The 25,087-nt window shown below is 37.3% G+C and overlaps 3 protein-coding genes across 3 annotated transcripts in view; 1 reads left to right on the top strand and 2 right to left on the bottom strand.

Annotated features, from left to right (window-relative positions):
• Window positions 1-914: 914 nt before the first annotated feature.
• LOC139141292 (MAM and LDL-receptor class A domain-containing protein 2-like) lies at window positions 915-23,482 on the bottom strand. Its single transcript, XM_070710918.1, has 32 exons — window positions 23,453-23,482; window positions 22,606-22,758; window positions 21,876-22,041; window positions 20,932-21,075; window positions 20,348-20,610; window positions 19,217-19,307; window positions 18,807-18,950; window positions 17,433-17,683; window positions 16,882-17,155; window positions 16,107-16,218; window positions 15,407-15,569; window positions 14,525-14,693; window positions 14,094-14,237; window positions 13,354-13,613; window positions 12,862-12,952; window positions 12,157-12,309; window positions 11,708-11,868; window positions 11,016-11,226; window positions 10,522-10,668; window positions 9,746-10,008; window positions 9,179-9,443; window positions 8,438-8,857; window positions 7,516-7,665; window positions 6,551-6,822; window positions 5,584-5,677; window positions 4,849-4,998; window positions 4,621-4,743; window positions 4,241-4,453; window positions 3,442-3,492; window positions 2,554-2,694; window positions 2,159-2,337; window positions 915-1,088 (listed from the first exon to the last, which is right to left on the bottom strand). The coding sequence occupies exons 1-32, from the start codon at window positions 23,480-23,482 to the stop codon at window positions 915-917; spliced, it is 5,622 nt and encodes a 1,873-aa protein (XP_070567019.1).
• LOC139140840 (MAM and LDL-receptor class A domain-containing protein 1-like) overlaps window positions 22,606-25,087 on the bottom strand; it is a 92,193-nt gene continuing 89,711 nt past the window's right edge. Inside the window, exon 62 of the mRNA XM_070710289.1 lies at window positions 22,606-22,733. The gene's annotated coding sequence lies outside the window, so the exon portion shown is untranslated. The remainder of the gene's footprint in view (window positions 22,734-25,087) is intronic.
• On the top strand, window positions 23,858-24,988 carry LOC139141291 (uncharacterized protein C17orf113-like). The gene is made up of 2 exons (XM_070710916.1): window positions 23,858-24,413; window positions 24,744-24,988. Exons 1-2 carry the CDS (start codon window positions 23,858-23,860, stop codon window positions 24,986-24,988), a joined length of 801 nt encoding a protein of 266 aa, XP_070567017.1.

Genomic DNA, 25,087 nt, shown 5'->3' with positions numbered 1-25,087 from the left:
ACACTTGTCACAAAGTTGAAAACATAACTTGTCTAAAGTTTGTTACAAGATGATATCTTTGGCAAGGGCTGTCTGTCCAGGGGTTTTAAAAAGGAAATACTGTTTAAGATTTTTTGACCAAAAATGACAAATTGCTCAAAATAGTAATTTTCCAAATTTTGTCATAATTTCAACAAATTAGAAGAGTAACATCCTTGCAAAGAGACAACCCAAATTTGAGAGCGATTGGGTTGACGGTTTCAGAGAAGAAGAATTTTTACTGAAAATGAGAAAAATCACAAAAAATTCAGCAAAAATACACAAAATTAAGGACATCTTCACAATATTCATAAAACTGTATAAGGTTCACTTAAGGTACTTGCACACAAATTTTCAAAGCAATCAAAAAAGCGGTTCTTGAGTTATTTATTCTTAACCATTTTCACATTTTGTAAGCTCATTTGCATAATTTTGGCAATGCAGACTTCATTTGAACAAAATCCCATCTATAGCCCAGGATGCATCCACACACCAAATACCAAGCTGAAACGTGCAGCGGTTTGTGTGTTTTTGATGTGACGGACATACTGTACGTACGTACATACATACATACATACATACATACATACACACATACATACAGACGCCATCGACTTCAGCCTATACGATAAACTCACATTGGTATAACCAAATGTGAGCTAATAAAAAACTGTAGCCAATGAAATGTGTCCATTTGCTCAAAAATTATCAAAAAGATTACTGACAAATTAATGAAAATGGTAAAATGTTGCACTAAAATTTTGATGGGAAAAATTACAGCACTCAATGGGTTTAACCTTGACACATTCAATCCGCACAAATTCTTTACAAGCAGGCGCATGGTCAGCCATACACTACCAAGAGGGATTATGTTCCATGAACACAAAAATCACACTCTAACCTTGTGCTGGACAGGATCCTGATGTTACTTTGATATCGTCTAAAGCAATGTCACTCCTGTAGTGTGTGGCTCTCACGGCTTCAAATATGATCACATAGCTTGTTGTAATGTTCAGCTCTCTCTGAGCATATCTCCATTCATTAGCCTGACTGCCTGTTCTTCTCCAGATCTGTAAAATATACAATCGCCAAGGTAACAACTATGAAATAGCATTGAAGCTCAATGAAGTACCCGTATTTCATACACAAATTTCTCAGTGATTTTTAGATAGTGTCACAATAATTGGTAGATAAGTTTCTGAAGATATCTGCTGGCAATTTGGAATAATTATTCTTGGACCAAAAGTCAACACTTAAAAACATTTTTTACTTACTATGATATTTACAGATGTATTCAAGTAATTCTGACTTGTGCCAGAATGTTTGAATAAAATTGATGGATACTTGAAATTAACAACTGTATTTGTCATGACATGAAAAAGAACAAGAAAGGATATAGCTATGTTTTGACTTCTTATCATGAACTTATCAGGTAGCTGAAATAATACTTTACTCCCATTCATGTTAATTTCACTGGTTCAATCAGTCACAGTATCTGATTTACAGTTATTTGCGTCGAACTGGTGGCAATATGGGAACTCAACATAGTGTCTTAACAGAGGAGTTGGCAACACTGTCAGGTGTAACTATCATCTAGTGGTAATATCATTCGATCATAAAGAAATCAACTCTGCGAAAGTTGAAACATTGTAGGAGGTCAGATGTAATCAAAACAACAACACCAGATCCGCACAAACAAAGCAAACAAATGATGCGTTCTGGACAAAAAGGGGGCTGGATGTGTGTGGATATGTGGTGTTATTTTGGACTGTTATTTTTGACTTTTGCAGAGTAGATTTCATTGACACTGACTAGTATTACCACCTAGACAATAATTTTGCCTGACAGTGTAGGCTATTCCTTAATTTAGACGGTATGCCTATCAGTCCCCATATAGCCAATGGCTCAATGCAAACCACTGTATATCCTTCTTAAACTTACATACAATATGTTGAAAAATAAACTAAGTTATACATTTATGCATTTGTTAAAATATCACAGAAGAATTAAGAAACTTAAAATTATACCAAGTAGACTGATATTCAACAATGATATCTATTTGAGAACAATCAATCTTTTGCCAAATTTTTTGATTATCTCTTTGAAAATGTACACCGATAGAAGAAAATCCAAGCATTACCATGATGTCTTCTCCATTGATATTTCTGACATACACATTGAGTTCACCCACAGAACTTCCATACATGTGGTACCAGAACTGTAAGCAACGTTCACCAGACATTGAGGGTACCTGTGCAGAGATAAGTCTGGCCTTATCACCTGGATCTTGGTTGGTTGCTTCAATGTAAATGTAATAACCTGTCGTAGAGAGGAGACAATTCTAATCATTTAAATTTCAGATTCAAGAGTATTTAATTTTTGAAATATATATCTCCTTTCAATATTGTTAAACTGCAGACATCAGAAATTAGATGAATATGGGGTACAGTACTCATTAAAGCTACAAGCCCACAAATACATCATTACAAATACATCATTTTCAATTATTTTTCAATATATAATTATTATATTCACCTTGGTCAGTTCCTGTTGTGTGATCAAATGTTGGCCCTGAATCATCAGAAGGTGTATCTCCTTTGTTTCTCAACCAGTCCAGATCATTATTTGGGTCTTGTGTCCAAGTGCAGTAATCCACTTCAAAATCACAATCATATACTGCAGGAGACATACACAGAAAAATGAGTGTGACTAATGAGCAAAAACCTTTCATGAAAACTTAACTCATCCTGCCCATATGATGAGCTAATAAAACTACGACATCTTGACCAGATGATGACTCACTGAAACTTAAGGTAAAATGCGCCTCAGGGACAGATATTCGGGCTCTTAAACTTTTACAGTTTTTGTCTCAATCTAGCACTTGTGGGGGTTCTTTTGAAAGCTCTTGATGTAAGAAAAATGATTTCACAATCTCAGTTTTTTTTCGAAAATCAAGAATTCTATTTTTCTCCATAGAGCTCACAGGGATGGCAGCCATTTTGAATTTCAACTATCAATAAATCTTGGGTAATTTGTATCTCTAGTACCAAAATTTGCACATTGACCCCCGATTTTTATTCTTGATGTTGAAAGAGAATTGTTTAAATATTCCTTGAGGAAAGTTTGAGCAAAAGTTTAAGTCTAACTTTTGAAGCGCATACTACCTTAACTCATTCTGCCTAGATTACCACCAACTGAATCTTAGCTCATACTGCAAAGAGGATGACCCACTGAAACTTAAAACATCCTGCCCCATGATGATCAACTGAAACTTACAACATCCTGCCAAAATAATGGCCCACTTTAAGTGAAAAGTAGCAAAGTCAAGTAACTCTTCTTTGAAATGTAAAGAGCAAAGATTTTTTACACATGGCACTCCAGGAATTGGCTTTCAGATTGACCAGAACATATCCATGGACTTACTGACTGCTAGAGCAGTTGTAGCAGTTGTCGTTGGGGATAATGTGGTGACTCCTATAATTGAAAGAAGAGAATATTTTTATGGTAAATAATGTAGGATTAGTGACTGTACAAGGTGACATGATTCTATTTAATTTGCCTACATTTATGAAAGGCACCCAGTAACACAAGATTAACACATTACAGAGGACTGGGTCCACTATTTTACTTGTTCACTATGAGTTATGTACATGTATATCACACATTTGGTTAGAATAACAGAAAGATTGATAATATTTCTAAGATGACGAAAAGTACCTGAATGTAGGTATAGCATGCTATGCATGGTTGTTTGCTGTACATGTTAACAATGTTTATCACATATAGAGAAAGAGTAAATTACATCTAGCAAAACGATTATAAAATCATATGTGTTTCTCAAATTCTGTGACATAAATTTCATTTAAATTCAATTTGTAATTTGGTGCACCTCAGGAAATTCAAACGTCCAGAAAACATGGACAGGAAGTCAGATTGCATGAATTGTACAAAATTCAAGCATTTTTGAATGCAAGAGGTGAGCGTTTAAGTTGTTGTCAGAAACATTATTGTAGACAATTGAGAAAAATCAAACATCCAGTATTCTAAATTAAGTTGGTACATATGACAAATCGGTCAAAAATGTTATACTCTCATCAACATTTCCCTAATGGCCTTTACCCACCAAAGTATGGTACAATTCTATCATTTCTGTGGCAAGACAATACCTCTGTCAATGAAAATGAGGAAAAAAACTGTAAAATATTTACGCAATGTGAATTACCTGAACATATTGAGTTTTGGTAATTGACATCATCAATGGCTATATCACCAGTATTTGAACTGCCTCTAACTCCTTCAAATACCACCTGGTATTCCACACTGCTGTAAACACTAACTTGTCCTTGCCGCCACACATCACCTTGGTTACCACTCTTAGACCACAGTAATATTGGTGTGCTTCCACTGTAGATGTAGATGTTCAGTGCTCCGATAGCTGCAACAACAGTTAAATCAAACTGAATCTAACATGATGACAATTGACAGTTGAAATCTTTAAGAGAGAATGGTCTGCACATACTCTGACTAATTATAGGATATCTAATTAACTTTTTACTAAAATTTCAAAATTATACATTAGGCTGAATATGAGAAGTAACTTACTGTCGCCATACATGTGATACCAGAAGGTCAGGCAGGAATCTACAGTTGGGTTGAAATATTCACTCATAAGCCATGCAGTCTCTCCAGTAGTAGTCTTGGATGATTCAAAAAACAAAAAGTAACCTAGGAAACAATACATGACAGAATATGAGTGAGAATTCAACAGGAGATAATTTTTGTGAATAAATATTCAATAGAAATGATTACAGAAAATGCAATATGCTTTACCTAGGTCATTCCCCTTGGTATGGTCAAAAGATGGTCCTGTGTAACCAGTTGCGGTGCCACCTTGGCCTCTTGCCCAATTGAAGTCATCCATACCCTCCACTGGTTTGGGATTTGTCCATGAACAGAAACCATCTTCAAAGTCACAGAATCCTATTTAGTTGCATAAATACATTTGTTGACTGGTTAACAAATACAAGTGATTTTGGTATGTATATTATATGAGCATACCGGTATGGTGGTCCTGGTGATATTGAGATGATGCTAAAATAACTGGATACAAATACAGGTATTACAAAGAGATAAACCACACACACCAAGTAATATATTTTTTTACTATAACCCAAACGGGATTCGAACCCCCGCACCTTCACGGCAACATCGCCTAGCTGCTAGGCCTCCCACAAAACCAGTTGGCTACCATTTCCAACCCTATATTGCTGGTTTTTGTTCAACTCAAAATTGTTGTCCTACTGAACACAAAGAAATCACATTTTCTTGTCATTTTTCCATGACAAAACTGAACCCTTGGTCATAATATATGCAGAAGCACTATTCAGTCTTCAAAATTTGATGATGAAACAATCTACATATATACTGTACCTAAAGGTAACAATGATAGATTAAGTTGGGGCACAAAAGAATTGATATTTTGCAAAGAAATATGTCAGATTATGGAAAGACACAGCGACTTGTTGAAGTTGAAAGTTATATTCTGGTAAAAGAACCATAACCTACCGGCAGGTGGACACTGCTGTCCCGTGGTTATACGGATGTCATCAAGGGAAATATCAGCACTTCCTACTTGGTCAACGGTGGCTCCAAAGATGATCTGGAAAGGAACATAAAATCATTGCAAACATTCAGAAATCATACTACTTCAGCTGTCAGCTTTATATAAAACAAGAGTCAATGAAGGAGTATATTTGGTGTAAACATACTGTAAGTTGTTAGAAAAACTTGCCTCATCCCTTCAGGGGACAATACTGGTTGAAGATTGATATGTGAAACATGGGAAGCCAGAACACTGTCATAATGGACAACTCTTCTTGGTAGCAAGTGAGAAACTTTTTGTACTGCAGTGTATCGGTGGGTTGTGAAATTTCTTCTTTTGCTCAAGTGAAAGATTTGTTGAAAAGCAATAAGGATTGGGTGGTACGCTGCAATTGCTGAATGCGGTTTGATTAAACTTCCAGCAGGAGAATGTTATCTGTTCTTAATTGGTTACAACAGATTGGGAATATACAACGAATATTGGAATACAGACCTGCAGGTACCTTGTCAAGTATGTCAACACATGCACCTCGGGAACAGAGAGTTTGACTCTCAAATTTCTACATTTCTTTTCTGATCTACCACTTGTGGGGGGGGCCTCACTTAAAAGTTCTTGGAGAAAGAAAAACTTTCATCAGCTCAGTTTTTCAAAATTCCAAAATTTTATTTTTCCCCCATAAAGTTTACACAGGAATGGCGGCCATTTTGAATTTCAAATATCACAAAATGTTGGGTAATTTGTTTCGCTAGTTCCAAACTTTGCACAGTGACCCCCAATTTTTATTGCTGATTTGGTAAGAGAACGGTTGAAAGTTTCATTCAGGAAAGTTTGAGTAAAAGTTGAAGTCTTTCACTTTTGAGGTGCATACTACCTTAATCAGAACAGACAAGTATATCTGGTGGTTACACATGCTAAAACACAGAACTATACCTGGTAGTTATAGAGACTATTAACAGAAACGGCTTCATATCTCCAAAGGTCACCCCTCTCGCCTGATGTGCTCCACAGAACAGTAGGTGAGCCAGTACTCTGATACGAAAGAGTGAGTGTTCCCGATCCACGGCCAGTGTTTGCACTGCTGTGCATGTGATACCAGAACTCTACACAGTCTCCGCTTGCACTTCCAGGATAGGTTGCACTGACAAGACTGGAGGTGTCACCACGGACTCTTGGGGCAGACATCGAGGAAAACACATAGTACCCTAGACCAATAGCACAAGAGTAAAAGCTTTCCATCAGTTAATCTGTAGAACATTTAGAGTTACACAGACATTAACAGGCACAAATCAGTGATCACTGTAGCACAAGCAATCTAAGCCATTAACCCTTTGAGTGCTGTATTTTTTCCCACCAAAATTTTAGTGCAACATTTTACGAATTATCATGAACTTTCCTGTAACTTTTCTGATAATTTTGGACCAAATGAACACAATATTTCATCAGCCACAGTTTTTTATCAAAATTTTGGCAAAAATCTGACAAAAATTGACTGAGGTATATTTACAGGGGCAAAAAAAACTGACTTTGGCACTCAAAGGGTTAATGGTTAACAAAAGTCATGTGCATGGAGCTGTATTAAATTGATTATTCATATCACTAAAAATGAGTACTTGTTTAGCTTGATTTACATGAAACATGTCAACAAAATTGTTTGTAGTTAAGAAGATTAGGTGGAATGCAACTGCAACAGAATATCACTTGAATTAGGAAAAGTATAAAATATATATACTTATGTACGAAATGTATACAAACAAAATATTCAGTCGCTAAATAGCTATAGCTAGCTATGATGATTGTAGCAGTGTCCAGTTAGAAGTAAAATATACAAATTCTTAAGCACTTCAAAATCGACAGTTCTTTCCGTTCAGTGATTAGAGCATCCAGAGTGAATTAACCTGTTCCTGATTCTGTGGAGTGGTCAAACAATGGTCCATCGTTATTGATGCCAAGAAGAGATGAACTGTTGCTCTGTCTGGTCCATTCAAAGTTACCAGTGGTACCAGTTGTCCATTCACACATGTCTGCTTCAAAGTCACAATACCCAGCTGATTAGAGAAGAAAACACACGCATGGATAAACATGGTTGGATCTGACATTCTTTATGTTCAAAATGGTCCCATATTTACAAGTACTAAATACATTAAGTTAGTACTAAATAAGTATTATTACAGCGATGGCTATTTTTTTGCTCCACTGTCAACCACATGGAGCTTTATGATTCAGAGATGAATGACTGGTGACTCACATCATCAAACCATTCTCCTTCATAATCAATAATAAAAATCAGGAGTCGCCTGGCATGTTGTGCTAGAGAAACACATTGCCTAAGATATACTGATACTTGAAATTCAAAATGGTCGCTATCCCTGTATATACTTTGTGGGGAAATGAAATTCAACTTTAAAAGAAACAAGATGGTGAAAAATTCATTTATTCTACAGGCTCCAGGTCCATACAAACAGCAAACCCTTGTGAAAATTGGAGAGCTAATATCTGTCCCTCAGCTGGTCTACTTTGATCAATTGATAAAACAGAGAGAGAAACAAACTTCTGGTAATTTTGATTGTTGGTATCTTCCACAAATTGGGGTAGAGCTATATTAATTGCTATGCTGATTTGTTTTTACTTTGTTAATCCTTGGGAAGCAAGAGCTCAATTTTAAGTTGGTGTTGCAGAAAGTGTGTCTCTTTCTTTGAAAGTGAACGGGAGTAATTATTTCCTTTCCTAGTATGCCATTTATAGGGACAATGGATCTCATAGTACGGTAGGGGAAAACTGTCACAGCAAAAGCAGCATGATTTGATTATAGGATCTTACGGATAACGCTGCACGGTCCAACACTGTATGAGATGTCATCTAATGCCACATCACCATAGACACTCTCCCCGACAACTGCTTCCAGTATTATCCTGAAATCAAATTCACTCTGGATGGTTCGCTGAGCATATCTCCACTCGTTACCATAGCTACCCTCACGGCGGTAGATGAGACTCCTGGAAGACTGCCCAACCAGTTTGATATAAACATCAAGAGATTCCACATCTATACCGTACATGTGATACCAGAAGGAAAAGCAATTTCCACTGGGTCCTGTGGCTGGTAAACCTTCTGTGACCAACAGGGCTTTGTCACCTTCAAAGTTTGGTGTAGAGGTCTCAATGTAGATGTAGTAGCCTGTGAATTCGATAAACATTTCAAAGTTTTGAGTGAAAATCTGTTTCTGTGACTCCAGGAAACCTGCACAGGTAATTTTGAGTTTCTCATTGTATATTAAGGAAGCTGCTTGAATTCCATAAGGTCTATGCACTGATGAAAGTAAACGTAAACTGTCAAAATCTGTCACACAGTGGGAAACCCACATAAAGAGTTAAGTTAGGTGTATTTGGACACACACTTCAAAACATGGCATGAAAGAAATAATCACATGATTGTGTATGTTTTAAACATTCTTGTTTAAAGAAACAGAGTTTTGTTGTTGCAAGATTGAGATGACAGTATGTTTCATGATGACTGCTTTTCCAATGCATCAAACAAAAACAAAAGTTGATATTCACTAACCTGTTCCAGTTGTGTGATCAAACTGAGGACCAGTGTATAATGTTGAAGTAGAACCCACTTTTCTGCTCCAATCAAAGTCATCCTCAGCTTCTTGTATCCAGCCACAGATGTCATTTTCGAAATCACATGATACGGCTGTTGATGGATTAATGGTTGGATCAGCATAATCTGGCATCAGCTCACAGAGCTGGTTATCCAGAATCACAATGTCATCGATAGCTATGTCTCCCAGATCACCTGATCCTTCAACACCTTCAAATATTATCTGAAAGTGCAGAAAACAAGAATTACCTCACTCGTCATATGTAAATCCACTATTGATACACTGACAGATTGTAAAAAGTTTTGCAAAACAAAGTTTCAAAGAAAATTTATTTTGGTGTATGACTGAGCCAGAAATCACAAAATGTTATGTACTTCACAAAAATGTCACACTCATGGGAGGAAGGAAATACGACAGCTGTATTAACATCAATATTATTCCAGGGAGGTTGAGTTGCAGGCAGTAAGGTACATTCACATTAGAAATTTTAAAACACGTTTTTATATAGAAAGAAAACTTCTTACAGTGTATGGATCCCCCATTGCAGCAAACGGTACTTGGCCATACATCCAGGTATCTTGATCATTCTGTTCACCGACTAACTTCCAGAGGAACAGTTCAGCTTGCGTAACTTCACTCTTCATGTAGACTTTGAGCTGACCGATTTCGTCACCAAACATATGATACCAGAACATCACACATCTGTTGATGTTTGACAGGGGAACACTTTGCAGTCTTGCCAGGGCTCCTTTTGATCCTCCAGACACATCAATAAAGCCATAGTGTCCTGTATGATAATTTTGAAAAGATTATTTATACAATACAGAGCAAAGAAGTCCCCCTCTGGAAAGGTTTATATCATTACATGTACAATATGGTACCCATTTGTTAGATGTGAAAAAAATATATGTCATATAATTTACACATACATCAGAATTAATATTCCTCATGTTGGGTTGCCAGAATCACTCATGACTCATGATGGAGGGAAAAAATATCAGATTGACAAAAACAGCACACAAGCATTGGCCTTCACACAAAGAAATGGACAGGAGAACTACATCAGGGTGACTTATTTAAAAACTGCACCTCATGAGGGCGCTATACATAGAAATCAGTACCATCTGCTACAATGAATTTTCACAACTGCTGAAATGAGATCACAAAGAATAGATATTCTTACACCTTAAGTCAAGTACTTCAAATCAGACACTTCATTCTATTGAAACAATTTTTTTCAGATCGTTATATGTTTCTTTTTGTATCAATCTCTTATAATAGTTTTATGGCATTTACTAACCATCAATAGTGCCAAGAGTGTGATCAGTTGCAGGACCAGTGAATGCAACATTACTTCGACCAGAACCAATGATCCAATCAAAGTCATCAACTTGATTGTCATGGACATTATACCACATTCCCATACCATTCTCAAAGTCAGTGGAACCTAAAGGTGAAAGACTTACATCAATTTACTATACTCCATAATGTTATATTCTTGTAAATTATGATATAACATATCCCATATTTCTGCATATTTCTATATGTCATATCATACTATTCCGAGGCGATACACATAAAATCTACAAAATTCAATCCACATGGCGCACGTGCTGAAGTTGACAAACAAAAAGCAAGACAAACTTTAGCACACTTTGACTTCTTGAAGAAAGTTCATCATCAATATGGACTGTTTAGATTTTTGTTGATATATCTTTTCAAAGAGTTCAACAAAAAAGTCTCTTTATGGCCATCACTCAAGTGTTCCGCTGTTTCTGTTTTTGTACCACTCACCTCTTGTTGGGCATGCTCCATCCAGTATGAAAAGATCATCTATTGCCATGTCTCCCTGGATACCGTTTCCAACCGTGGCTTCGAAGACAATGCTGACATTGCTACTTTCAAAGGAGTAGATGGGGACTTGCGCCAGGACCCAGTTATCACCCAGTGTGAGGCCGGTGATTTGTCCAATAAAGACTCGGGAGGTCTGACCATTTGCCATCAACTGAGGGAGAAAATTAAAAATTCTGTGATGATACACATGTAATTCAGTTTCACTACATGTTTACCAACTATTGCATCTTATCCATGATGGTGTTGCTCTTTTTATAAAACCAAAGAAAACAGTAGCATAGACCCATAAAATATGCTGAACTTTTTCCAAGCTAGGTATGGAACAATACTCATTCTCTACAACAATGATGGACTATTAAAAGCTACATGGATTACAATGGTTAGGATTATAGCAACAAAGTGTGTGTTTATCTGGTACTGTTGTCTAAGCCTCTTCTAAAGGATGATTGTGTAAGTACCTTTTTCAAGATTCAAGTTTTGAAAACCAAGTTGAGAAAGAAGCAACTCAGATAATTATGAAAGGTATGAAAAACGTCTGTTCCAATCTGGTTTAATATGTTGGACAGTTGTATACAAATTTTGAACTTTATCTTCAAGAATCTAAAATCACTTTTGAAGACATCACCACTTACATCTTTGTAGATACCAAAAGTTCCGATGTGATCACCATAGAAATGGTAATAGAAGTTGACACACTTGACAGCGGAATCATCTGGCCATTGATACAAACCAGTCTTGACACGTGCCTTGTCACCAAGTGTTTGTAATGCAGCATCCACGTATAAATAGTGACCTGTGACAGATGTCAGAATGATAAGAATTGAGGTATCAATAGTGATGGACAACTGGTGACTGACAGTCTGACAGAATTGAAGAAAATGCCATTGGTGTTAAAATTCAGTGCTCATACATTTTTCTTTGCTAAATAGCAATCATGGTCAACTGAGCCACATATATGTATATTGGACTAACGCACTTCATTACACTTTCTTTTCTGTGACCGGTATCAACCTTCAACTGACAAGTTCAAACATATCTGACCAATGGTTTTGGACCTTAATGAGAATGACCTTGACCTGACCTTGGTCTGTTCCTGTGGTGTGATCCACTGATGGGCCAGTTCCGGGAGTGACTGTTGAACCACTTCCCCATGTCCAGTCAAAGTCATCATCGCTTTCCTGTGTCCAGTCACACAGATGGTTGTCTTCGAAGTCACATTCTAAGCTGTGATAAGCTAAGAATGGTGGAACACAAAAGGATAAAATGGTGAGAACCACAAGTTGTGTATGGATGGAGAGACTTGCAGAGGAAAGAACAATAACGTTGATATATCACATTACTCTGGTCAAAACATATAATTTCGTATGAGCTCCAGGACCTATGGAATTTGTGAAGGCATAGACTATGCACCAAGCAATTCATGAGACAAATTTATCACAACATAAAGTGTTTGTTATTAAATTAAAGCTAGTACACCTGCAAATATTGCTAGGGGTTTCTATGTAATTCTCCCATTGCATGGGGCACACATCCTCGTCTGAAAAATGTAGTTTAATCTCTGTATCTCCATCTACAAAATCTGTTTGAAAGATCTCAGTTCAATTTCTGAGTGCCTTTGCTTCATTAGCTTTATATTCTTTTCAGAAAGATTAATTACCATGCTTACATCAGACAATTTATAGTAGTTCAAGTATTTTAAGATTGTTAAATGTATCAGTGTAAAGAAATTATCTTTGAAGAGTTGTGCTTTATTTTGCATTGAAACTAAACTGGATAGCAGACTTACGTGGAGTAGGACATTCTCCATCAAATAGGACAATATCATCCAATGCTATGTCACCTCTCACACCACTACCAGCTGTACCTTCAAACACAATCTGAATTGTGTAGTACATTCAGAAGTAAAAAAATTAGAATTAATCTTAATTGAACAATTTTGGGAGGATCAGAAAATGATACGAAAGTAATATTTTTGTGAAATGTTTCAAATAAAAAGACAATACCTTACTTGCAGAGTGCATCAACTCCCTGCATTTGACAGAATACCAAACATCCAACAATATGCAGACAGATGATAAGTAAAAACATTGGGAAAAACTCTAGATCATACATATATATAGCATGTGGAAGTTGCAAATCCAACATTACCATCACAATAATCCTGCTTTTATGGCATATTTTGCAGATTACTTGAAACTTTTAATGAATCTACTCTCAACCTCTCACAACTCTCTAGCAAAATACTCATTGACAAGCTCTCTGCCAAAATATATCTAACCTGGTATGAGGTGGTTGAGGTGATCCAATACTGTGCATACATCCAGTCATTTTCATCTGCCCCAGACCTTGTCCACACAGGTGATCCTAACTGGCCATTCGTCTTGATATAGACACTCAGTGTATTGACATGGGTTCCATACATGTGGTAATAGAAAACAAGGCAACTCTGACTGGTGGCTGGTATGACAGAGCTTTCAAGACGGGCTGCATCGTCTTCGTCCTTGTTGTTTGCCTCTATGTACACATACCAGCCTTGATCTGTAAAAAGACCAGAGGCAAAAAAGAGGTAGAACAAGAAATTCATAAAACTCATTATGAGCATGTCAACCTCCTGTGTTTCTGTGTACAGAGGTCAAAGTGCATGGATAAAAATGAGAAGGAAGTAGAGATGTAATGAAATTGGACAACTTTGAGTTATAGAATGTCTGTCAGTGTACCGGTATGTTTCAGTAACAAGTACAAGCAAAACAGTGTAATGAAAATTTTATGAAATTATTATTTTGACATGTTTCCTTAAAATAAATAAAATAATTCATCTGTTAGAAACTTTTGTTATCTTGAAACAGAAAAAAATGGCATGATCCTTTCCTGTCCAAAACTCACAAATGTAATAAATAACATGAATTGAAAAAGCCTTCTTACAATTTTTCAGTGTGTAATATATATCTGTTACAACAGACTGACAGAAATTATTTTGAGGGAACGAGCCATATTACCATGGATGTATCCAACACATACCCGTGCCAGTTGTGTGGTCGTATACCGGTCCAGTATTGCTAGTGCCAGTTGGTCCCTGGGCTCTGACCCACTCAAAGTCATCATCTTGGGCTTGAGTCCAGCTACACAGACCTTGCTCAAAATCACAGTCCCAGTATGATGGAGCTAAAAAGAAAAAAAACAACAGAAAAGCATTAAACTACAATGGCTTAACACAATATCAAATGCAATTTATGCATTCCCTTGAATTTTTCAACGATTTTTGTGAACACCTTTTTAATCTCATCCTAAAGGTATATTTTGAAATATTTCTGAATGTTAGATTTATTAAACTAATTAACAACCAACAAATCGACTGCAAAATACCTACAAACAAAACAAGAAGCTGACATTTGAAAATATGTGCTGGTATAGTTGAAATCACAAGCTAGGATTATTTAAATCTAACTTACGATAGTTTGGAGAAGTCTGCACAGACAGGGTTGTAGGAACGACTGTGGTTGAGCCTGGTACTGGGATGGCTGACACTGGTTGCAGACTGCATGTACCAACAGTGAAACTGACATCATCAATGGCCACATCACCATAGTAACTACTTCCTACAACTCCTTCAAACACCATCTGAAAAAAAACAGAAACGCATTTGGTGATAAAATTTCTTAGATTTATTTGAACTTGTAGTTTAAGTTAGTGCCTCGAAAATGAAAAACTTCAACTTTTTCTAAAACTTTCGTCAAGCACGCTTTCAATTATTGTCTTTGAAAGTTAAGAGTTAAAAACTTGAGTCACCATGCAAATTCGGGTACTAGAGAAATATAGTACTCAACATTCATTGGTATTTGATATTCAATGTGGCTGCCATCTCTGTGTTATTTCTATGCTAAAAATATAATTCCTGATTCTCACAAAACTAAGTCAGTGAAAACTTCATATACTCCATAAGCTTCAAAATGAGCCCCTACGAGTGGTAGGCCAAAAGAATATTGTAAAAGTTTGAGAGTCTGAATATCTGTCCCTTAGACACATTGATTTGGGAATCATGATAAGACTGTAATGATGCTGCTGTACATCAAACTATTCACCCCAGCTGGCAGCAAAAACTATTACTAAACATTAATCCATATAACGATGAGGTACAGAATACTTCAGAGCCATTTCAAACAACCAAAATAGCCAATAATGAAGCTGTTCATACTTTGTCAACATTATATCAACTGTAACAGGCTATTTGATTGGTTAATATACATAAACAATACTGGTAGCTCTAATGCTTTTTTGAGTAAAAAACGATTGATAAAAACAGCCTAAGCTGCAATTTCACAAAACTAGCTTACTCTGTATGGACTTGACACACTGTCCACAGGAACTTGCCCACTGTTCCAATAATTGCCTTGATCACTTCCAAGCTGCCAGAGAAGCATTCTGTTCGGATTGCTCAGAGTTCCTGTGTCAATGTAAATGTTGAACTTACCCATGGTGCTGCCATACATGTGATACCTGACAATAATAAAATGTAAATATCAATGGAAGTACATACATACCCATATTTACCATTTGTAACCTCTGAATATGAAATAATAATTCATCAATGTAAACATTGTTTGCACTCACTAGAAATGTAAAATGCAAATTTTCAAGGTAGAATGTTTTTCTATTTTAAAAAAATTTGGTAGTAGTTATGAAAAGATTACTAAAAAAACAGCCAAAGTAAAAATTAACATATAAATTAACTCAAGGAGACTAACTCACAACGGTTGGACATATAGACTTTACTAACACTATAGTTTGCTGATATTTTTGCTTCTTGGAGATTTGCTCTGGAGCAGTAGTTATATTTTATTATGTCAGCAAAGAACTAGTGCTGAGTCATTTCTTTGCTGTAGACTTATAATAGCCATGATTTGAGTTTTATGAAATGTCAAATTTCACACCAGTAAGGGTCTGTGTAAATGGAATATGTATATGTTGGGTTTCTCTCGATCTTTGAAATCACAAGCACCACTTGGGAGATCAAAGACACGGAAACTCACTTACCAGAAATGCATGCACAGACCCTGGGAATCAGTTGGAGGAAATTCTTCACTAACAAACACTGCTGTCTCACCCTGGGTTCTTGGACTAGATGTTTCGATATACATGTAGTAACCTGAGTGGGCATATAAAGAAATTCAAAATTGTCACTGATAAGGACACCAATGAAGAGCCCTGGAAAGAAAATACTGTGCATGACATAAAATGGTAGGTACATCGTCAATTTAAGTCCACTGTTGCATGTTCAATCTGAGACTTTTACTACTGATAAATAACTCCCAGGATTAAAAGGCATATTTAATTCATGAAATTACCTGTGTGAGTGCTTTTTTCACTGGCAAAGAGGGTCAAGGTGATCACACGCCATAGCTCAATACGTTTGCCCTACATATGCATTCAAGATAAAACTCCTGTCTACATTTTCATGAACACTAAAAGTGTTCCAAACGTAATTTCTTGGTACGACAATTTGAAGAACAGATAAATTTCTTATGAGATTTGTGAAATCAGCATGTGGCTTCACAGAAAAGATCTCCATATACTGTAGACATATATTTAGATGTCCATGTAAGTCTCACCTTTATACATATGTCATGTAAACTTACATGTATTTCTACTCAAGCAACACTCCAGACAGTTAAATCTGGTACTTCAAAGGTGGAATGGTTTAGCAACATGCAAGCTGCCTGACAACTACTGAGAGTTCAAATTTTGAGTATATTCATGCATTCATGCACTGTCTTCATCAGATGGTAGGCACTAAGTGAATTATTGTTACCTTTTCCTGATGTATGGTCACTGCTTGGACCGGTGCCAACGCTCACTGTGGAGCCAGTCTGCCTGACCCAGTCAAAGTCATCACCCTGGATGTTGGTCCAGGTGCAGGTGTCCGAGTCGAAAGTGCAGTCACCAGGCTCCGGACAGGCTCCGCTGGTGTCAAGAATGATGTCATCGATAGCGATGTCACCTTGGTCACCGGATGAAACCTGGTGGCTGGCTTCAAACACAATCTGGGTGAGGTAAGAAGTGAAGCCTGGTAAGATGATGCCTAGCTGTCAACGTAGATGACATTGACAATGACAGTGAAATGAATCAGCACTTTGCAATTCACCTTTACATCTGCACTTGACCAATGGAAAAGAGCTGAATACAAGAACATACAGGCAGACCCACGGACAGTAGGAAGTTGGAATTTGAAACTATTTGCACACCAAGCTCAGAGTTCAACCCACTGCAAGTTGGAATAAACTCATTCTTATTCAATACGTCAATTTGAGAATTTGGTTTTGATTTAAAAAAGTGCACAATGAAAAATGTAAATGTACACACCATGAACTGTTCAGTGCTGGAGACAGATGCCTGACCAAGGAACCATTGGTCACCCTGATCAAACCATTTTTTCCATATGACCTGCTCACCAAGCGTAGAGTTCAGATACACGGTGAGATATCCAACGTCGGGACCATACATGTGATACCAGAAATTCAGACAACTTCCACTGATCTGTACATGATTTGGCGTTGTCAATCTGGCATAGCTACCGACTGCCTGATTGGTGACATCTGCATACATGTAGTAACCTACACAGAGGTGTTGGAAAGACATGATATTGAGGATTACGTGTTTGATAAATTTGGCATGAATTTCTGTAGAACATGCAACAACAACTTCTTCAACTTTCACACTTGTGTAATGCTCACCCTTCTACCCTATATTTCCACGTAAATTGGCTAATCTGAACTTATGGGAAAGTTTAGATGGTGGTTACAACTAGAAAGAGCATAGTAGTGCTCCATAAAGTTTAAAGAAACTTTGGTGACCTAGCAGCTGCTCTTGCTCAGCTATTTTCTTCAGGAAATTTATATCTACAAAATGTTGCTAATTTGAACACTATTAACTAAGGCAACCCTAATTGAACTGAAAAATCAAGTTTGACCAGTATTATCGAATTTCTGAGAAGTTTTATGACAACATTAAGCACACATAAAGAAAATAAAGTCATCAAAAATTCAAATCTGCAAATTTTAAGCAAAATTTTACATAAATCTAATAACTTGGGCATCCCTGAAAAGCTTCATCCTGAATTTCAATGCTGTAAAAACAATCCTTTGCCAAAAACTGAGAAAATACACTCAAATTTTTCACCATTTTAAGAAAACTGAATGTGACCATCCCTGCCAACTTACCAATAAAATGTAATGCAATTACAGGAACAACATTATCGGGGAAGATTTTTAAAGAAACTTTCGAATGAAAAAGCTGTCTGAGCTAAAATGAGTAAAATCAGTCCCAAAAATATGCATATGCAAATTTCCTCATTATTTTAAACAAACTCAACTGAAGTCATCCTGAGTGACTAGACAAAATGCTTAAGTTTCATAGAAGAAGTGAAAGTTGGCACCTGTGAGCACCTAAACAAATAAAAATAAATCTAAATAGCTAAATGTTGCTGACAGTGATGTTACAGAGGGATAATCAATAAAGCATTGTGAAGGAACATAGTCAACAGACATAAACAGCTGAATCATCCACTTAGAGCTGAACCATAGGAAAAGGAAGATATAATGTTATTGGTCATGAGATTCACACATCTGTTGTATCAATGCACAGATTGTAAAATCAAATTGATACACAGTGAAAATGCTGTGGCCCACTTCACTGACCTGCATGTGACATACGTATATCACAAAACTGATTTCTTACCTAGGGCTGTGCCCAACGTATGATCAACTGAGGGACCAGTTCCAGGTGTTATCGTGCTGCCCTGGGTGCGCAGCCAATCAAAGGTGTCAAGACCATCATTGGTCAGACCACACTGGTCACTTTCAAAATCACAGGTCAGACCAGCTGTTGAGTAAAACAATAAAAGACTGAGGTATCCTGCTTGAACTGTTAGTTGGGCCAGAGTATATAGAGAGGGTCAGTGTTGTTTTTCTTTATAAACAGATGAATGTAGTGATATTTCCAGTTGAATATATGAATGACATTGTGAAAGAATGAGAGAGTTTGGCAAAGTACGAGTCAACAATAACAGGCACACAAACTACACTGTACTAGAAAAAATATCAGTTGAGGACAGCCTCCGCATAATGACTCCGTAAATATTCACTTACAGATGTAAGAACATTGTCCATCAATAAGGGTCAGATCATCAAGGGCGATGTCACCTTGGTAATCTGTGCCTCGCACACCTTCAAAGACAACCTGAAAAATATCACACATAGGAAATTTGAATGTTGTGAAAATGAAAAGGCACAATAAACATAGAAGGTAAAACTTACTTTGATTTCACATGTACATGTACATGTAAAACAGATTTCTATTTCATACTGGATTGAAATTTGGTGGTTTCACATTAATTAAGGTGAAACAGTTAAAGAGAACAACTGGTGTAATGTAATCGTCAAAAGAGTGATCACAGGTTGAGTTGCAAGAATAGTTTTTGAAGCACAACGGAAATAAGTTACATCCACAGAATATCTGTACATCATAACATGGAAAATTTTTATATTCCTTTTATCACATGTACACAACAAAACAAGTCCTCGTTACCAGAACTCGACCATCTTATGTCATGGCCCAAAGCACATCCCTCAGTACAATAAATTACCCACAATTCTCTTTGATTTGTATCCATGAAGGTTACTTTTCTAAAAACTTTTTCAGTTCTGCATGTAAGCACTAATGTTCAGCATCAGAATAATTGTTAAATAATATCCAGTAAAAGTAGTTTAGAAATTTCAGCAAAAGTTTCAAAATAACCATTAAACAACCATCGAAGTCATGTTCTGTAGGTACTACCAATGCCAAACTTTTTAGGCAGCAAATTATGACGAACTGAAGGGGTCATTCTCTGAGAAAACTTAGAATGCAAATTTATCTTGTCATTTCCATTGGAAAAAATCAATATCCCTTTGTTTCAAAAAACAGGTGCAACTGGTCTCCCTACTTTCCGTCACATTATTCTGTATGGCTGAAGACACAATCAGTGGAAAATTTTACAAAAATGCTATCTCCTCTCTCAATCTTGCATAATTTTCCAAATCATTTAAAATGAGAATTGAGAAGAATGGTGTTCTTAAAAGTACGTTTTCAGAATTTTTACAACTAGTCTATGATTTTGTTTACACATGGGAGACCTGGTAGACTTCTCTGGGGAATCTCTGAGGATACAAATCATAATGAATTATGGGAAATTTACAGTACTGTGCATCCCCAGAGAGGAAATTATTTTCAAAATTCACCTGGTATGTCTGAGCAGCTGTCACTGTTACTTCAGCAAAGTGCCACAGATCATCAATGCCACCACCTCTTGTCCAAACAGCACTCCCAAGACCACTTGATGTCTTCACATACACATTGAGTGTTTCAATGTGTGCCCCATACATGTGATACCAGAACCTCAGACAGCGTACACTACCAGCTGGTACTGCTGTGCTTTCTAATCTAGCCTTATCATCAGCTGCCCTGGGGCTAGATGTCTCAATGTAGGTGTACCAACCTTGTGCTAGAAACAAACAGCAGAAAGCATGACTACCGGTATACCAGGTATTCACTAAAATGAGATTCCCGATCCTGCCCGGATGAATTGAAAAATGAAATTTTCGCAAGATTGCAGACCATAATTCCCATATGGCTGTGATCACAATTACATGTATGCCCAATTCACCCAACACATCAGATTTTTTAGAAAAAAAAACATTTGTTTTTTGTGTAAATAAGTTCTAATTCTTCCTGAACATCAAGGACAACAAGGGACAATGGTCATCTCTACCATATAAAATGACATTTCTTAGCACAGTAGCATGTGACTGCAGGAAAGATGTACCTGTTCCAGTTGTATGGTCATAGGCTGGTCCTGTGTCCACAGAAACTGTAGAGCCCTGCTGTCTGGTCCAATCAAACTCATCATCAGTGGCTTGTGTCCATGTACAGAAACTTGATTCAAAGTTACAGTCCCACTGAGTGGGCGCTAGAATCAAGGAAGAACAATGTTAACTAGAGGAAACATTCTACAATGTTAAACTTTCATGAGTTGTATAAGACACTGATCAGCTACAGCATCATGCTGCTGTGATAAATCTTACCTTTGTTGAAGATTTTAACAGACCTCAGTCTGACATATTGCTCGGCTGATGGTCAAATCTTTCAAGCTAAGATTAGATCATTCTATTTCTGTTGCAACTATCAGTCACTTTTACCAAATGATTAGCTTTTACACCAAGAGGCCTTTGGTTGAAATATGAACCAATCCAAAAATAAATATGTTAAAAAACTTGATGAAAAAACTGCATTACATCATAACCCCTACATATTTAAGTGAGGACTCGATGACACTCATAGTAGTCCCATAATACTGACTAATTGAAACCTTTGCAAATTTATACGTAAGAAAGGTTAGTACTGGCAGAAGGATCCGCATATCAAAACTTCGAAATCAATTACATTATTGTACATTTACTATTCACTTACTCTCCGATTGACTCTGGCTTGTGTTTCCTGTTTGCAAAATCAAAGTTGCAATACCTAGACAGGGTAGGATTAATGCATACTAATAATTGTTTTGAATTTTTCACATATCACTAAGCCAAATAGATAGTGACCATCCATCACTTTGTAATTATATAATTATACTTGCAGAGAAGTGAGAGAGGTTTTTATACACCTGAGAAGGTGGCGTGGTATAAAGTAATATGGAAGGATGGCTAGAAGGACTAAGATGAAAGGTCATCATTGATCAGATAGCAGTAGTAGGATAGATCAAGGACTTACGATATGTGCCTGATCTTGTAGTAAGCTGCGTCACTGGTGACGCTGATGTCAGCGGTGCTGGTGTTGCTACAGGAGGTTGAATGGAGCAGCCAGAACTAGTGAAGTAGATGTCATCTATAGCAATGTCACCGGTATATCCATTTCCACACACTCCTTGAATTATTAACTGAAAACAGAAACATGCTCAAGTTATCCAAAGGATTGCAGTTTCTATGAATTGTCTCACTTGATATGATGAAATCACTGCATTCAATGTCAATCATCAATCTTATCGTCAAATACTGAAAGACAGTAAGCTAGCTCTCAAGGTGAATGCAAGTTACCGGTCCTTTGTTATATGTAATCAATATCATAGTAACTTTGTCATACGTAGACGAAGACATTTTGCCGAGTGACTGTGGTGTATTTAACAGGAAGATGCACAGGTCTAATTAAAATAAAACAATAGTATGCCCTATGTCTGACAGGAGATATGTCTTATCGGAACAGAAAAATAACTTTTGGACACATAGAAAGACAGTATTAAGCACATAAATTGGTGCTATAATTAACAACAACACACCAAAGGAAAGTCAACAATGCTGATGACTGAAAAATGCTTAACTTTGATTATATATATTTTATCCTTTCACCAACTTTAAGCTGTTTGTGAGCCAGACTATCCTGTTGAAAACAATGAGGTTTACAAAAGAGTTGGATTCAACAGATGAAAGTTGCAGACATTACATACCTGGTAACTGGAGCCTGTTGAAATGAATGGAACTCTGCCAAAATTCCACACATCTCCTTGGTCACCACTCTGTGTCCATATCAATACTTGATTGCTGCCACTTGTCCTCAGCCAAACATTGAGAGTTCCTGCGACAGCAATTATTTCATAACTCTTGACAAAGTTCACATGAAAGAGGCTATTAATTACATCTTAGAAAGATTACGCTACACGTTTTATGAGATGATCTCATGTGAGTGTCAATAGCTGACCATGGCGTAAGTGAGGTATCTGCTTTGTCTCAACATTAACAAGGTGCCCCTAAAATTTAAATCTGTGAATTTCATAATACTCTTACTAAACCTGAATGAATTTACCACATAGAAACTAAAAACAATTTCCTTTTACCAAAAATACTCAGCTGATACATTACATCAAGCAATTCAAGAGTTTCAGACCATATACCAGTGGTCGCGTTTGACGCATAATTGTGCGTATTTGACGCAAATAGCAAGCTTGTGGACGCAGTTTTGATGGCATCTGCGTCCAATTGGACGCATTAGCGTCCAATTGGGGTACTCAACAACTGCATGTGTGAATATACAAAGACGGCCGGCCGCGAGGGTGATTGACAGTTACCAGTGGTAACGCTTTCACTAAAATAAACATGAAACAATTTGTAGCGTATCGAGTTTAATCAAAACCGTCGCGTCGTCTCTGTGCTCATTTTTTGATTGATAAGAGTTGCGACATTTTTCGTTGTTTCCCTTTTTCTCATTAGTTGACAATTTTTACACTTTCTAAAAATGAAATCCTCAAACGGTTGCGAAATTTCAAATATCAGTCACTCATTACAGTGTGATCACACCGTTTGTACGTCGTCGTCCTCAGCAGACATGAGTTCTCGTAAACAGTCAACCCTGTTCCGGTTCAAATTCACAAACTCCGGTTCATCAGGTGAAAAATGTTCAACAGCTGGTCGCAAAACGGGAGAAACTTGTGATGAAACTACTGCGACTCCGAGTGAGGTTCGTCAGCCAGAAACTTCAAGTATTGCCGCAGCCGTTGAACACGGTAATGTGACTCCCGACTCGAGCACTACGCCAGCTAAATCGAGAAAGCGAAAATATAGATTGGAGTGGGAGAGGGAATTTCCATAGCTACTGAACAAGACCGCCCTTATTGATGGGAAAAGTGAAGACAGGATGTTTTGTTCACTGTGCAAAAGTAGTGGTAAAAAAATTCCTTTACTAGTGCCGTAGGATGTAGCGACATGCACCGCTCAGCTTTAGTACGTCATTCTGGACACACCGATCATATCGACGCAGTGAAACACAAGCCACTTCAGTCAAGTATGAAAAAGACCGTGGAAATAAATCAAGGAAAACAGAAAGATTCACATGCGGCAATGCTTCGAACTGTATATTTTATGGCTAAGAAGGAATTACCAGATGATATGTTTTCATCTTTGCTTGAGCTACAAAACGAAAATAAGTGTCAAGCGCTTTCAGACGGCCAATACTACAAACACCACGAAAGTGTGAGGGAGATGCAAGTCGTGATTGCCAAAGTTTTACAGACAGAACTTGATAAAGAGATTGCTGCAAGTCCCGTTATTTCGGTCATCGTGGATGAAACCGTAAATATTACGGTCAATAAGAAACTCATCATATTTATTCGCATAGTAAAGAACGGAGAAGCTAAAACAGTTTTTTCCGGAAATGTAACAATTGCAGCAGGCAATGCTGAAACGGTGACTGAGGCGATATTACAACAGTTTGAGCGCATGAATATTTCGAAATACAAAGTAGTTGGACTTGGATCAGACGGTGCGTCTGTAATGACCAGACGTCTTAACGGAGTCGGAGTACGCCTTCAGCGTGTAAACCCGTTCATGTTACAGGTGCATTGCGCCGCTCATTGAGTTGCACTCGTGCGCGATGCTGCAAAAGGTGTTCAAGCAGTCGCCAAATATAGAAATACGGTTAATTCGGTATATAATTACTTTGAATATTCCGCTGCTCGTTACAAGCGCTTGTGTGAACTCAACAAAGCCCTCGATGACAGCGATTTCTTGAGTTTAAAGCAGCCATGTTCAGTTTGATGGCTGTCATTATCACGGGCTGTAAAGTCAATTGAAAGCAATTGGCCTGCTTTAGTACTAGAGTTGGAGGAGGATGCAAGAAAAAATCCCACGGCAGAAGGCTTGGTAAGACTGATCAAACCTTACTCATTCATTGCGTTGACCTACACGCTCACAGACGTCCTGCTAATTATGGACCGATTGAACTTGTTATTTCAACGAGAGAGTGTTAATCTGTCGAGAGTGCAGCCAATGGTTGGCACAACTATTGCGGCACTTCGCGATCTCCTCAATGAGCCGATGTCTGGCGACAGTGAATGACGTTTCAATCAGGAATTTCAACAGAGCAACTGCACAATTCGTGGAATACTAGTAACATATGCTGCGGCTGCAAATATAACCGCTCACAACCGTGTGAGA

Source organism: Ptychodera flava, chromosome 9 (genome assembly GCF_041260155.1).
Source record: "Ptychodera flava strain L36383 chromosome 9, AS_Pfla_20210202, whole genome shotgun sequence".
In the NCBI taxonomy this organism is placed as follows: Eukaryota; Metazoa; Hemichordata; class Enteropneusta; family Ptychoderidae; genus Ptychodera; species Ptychodera flava.
Note: the sequence above shows the minus strand (reverse complement) of the source record. Positions and strands in the feature narration are given on the sequence as shown.

What these genes read in the sequence shown, in the direction of transcription:
- LOC139141292 (XM_070710918.1), bottom strand. Translation starts at nt 23,482, where the DNA reads ATGTCTGCTGAGGACGACGACGTACAAACG. An exon ending in CCAGCACTGAACAGTTCATG is followed by an intron (nt 17,156 to 17,432) that starts GTGTGTACATTT and finishes CTACGTTGACAG; the next exon opens with CTAGGCATCATCTTACCAGG. An exon ending in CACCACAGGAACAGACCAAG is followed by an intron (nt 11,869 to 12,156) that starts GTCAGGTCAAGG and finishes CATCTGTCACAG; the next exon opens with GTCACTATTTATACGTGGAT.
- LOC139141291 (XM_070710916.1), top strand. Translation starts at nt 23,858, where the DNA reads ATGCACCGCTCAGCTTTAGTACGTCATTCTGGACACACCGATCATATC. An exon ending in AGTTGGACTTGGATCAGACG is followed by an intron (nt 24,414 to 24,743) that starts GTGCGTCTGTAA and finishes GGCCTGCTTTAG; the next exon opens with TACTAGAGTTGGAGGAGGAT.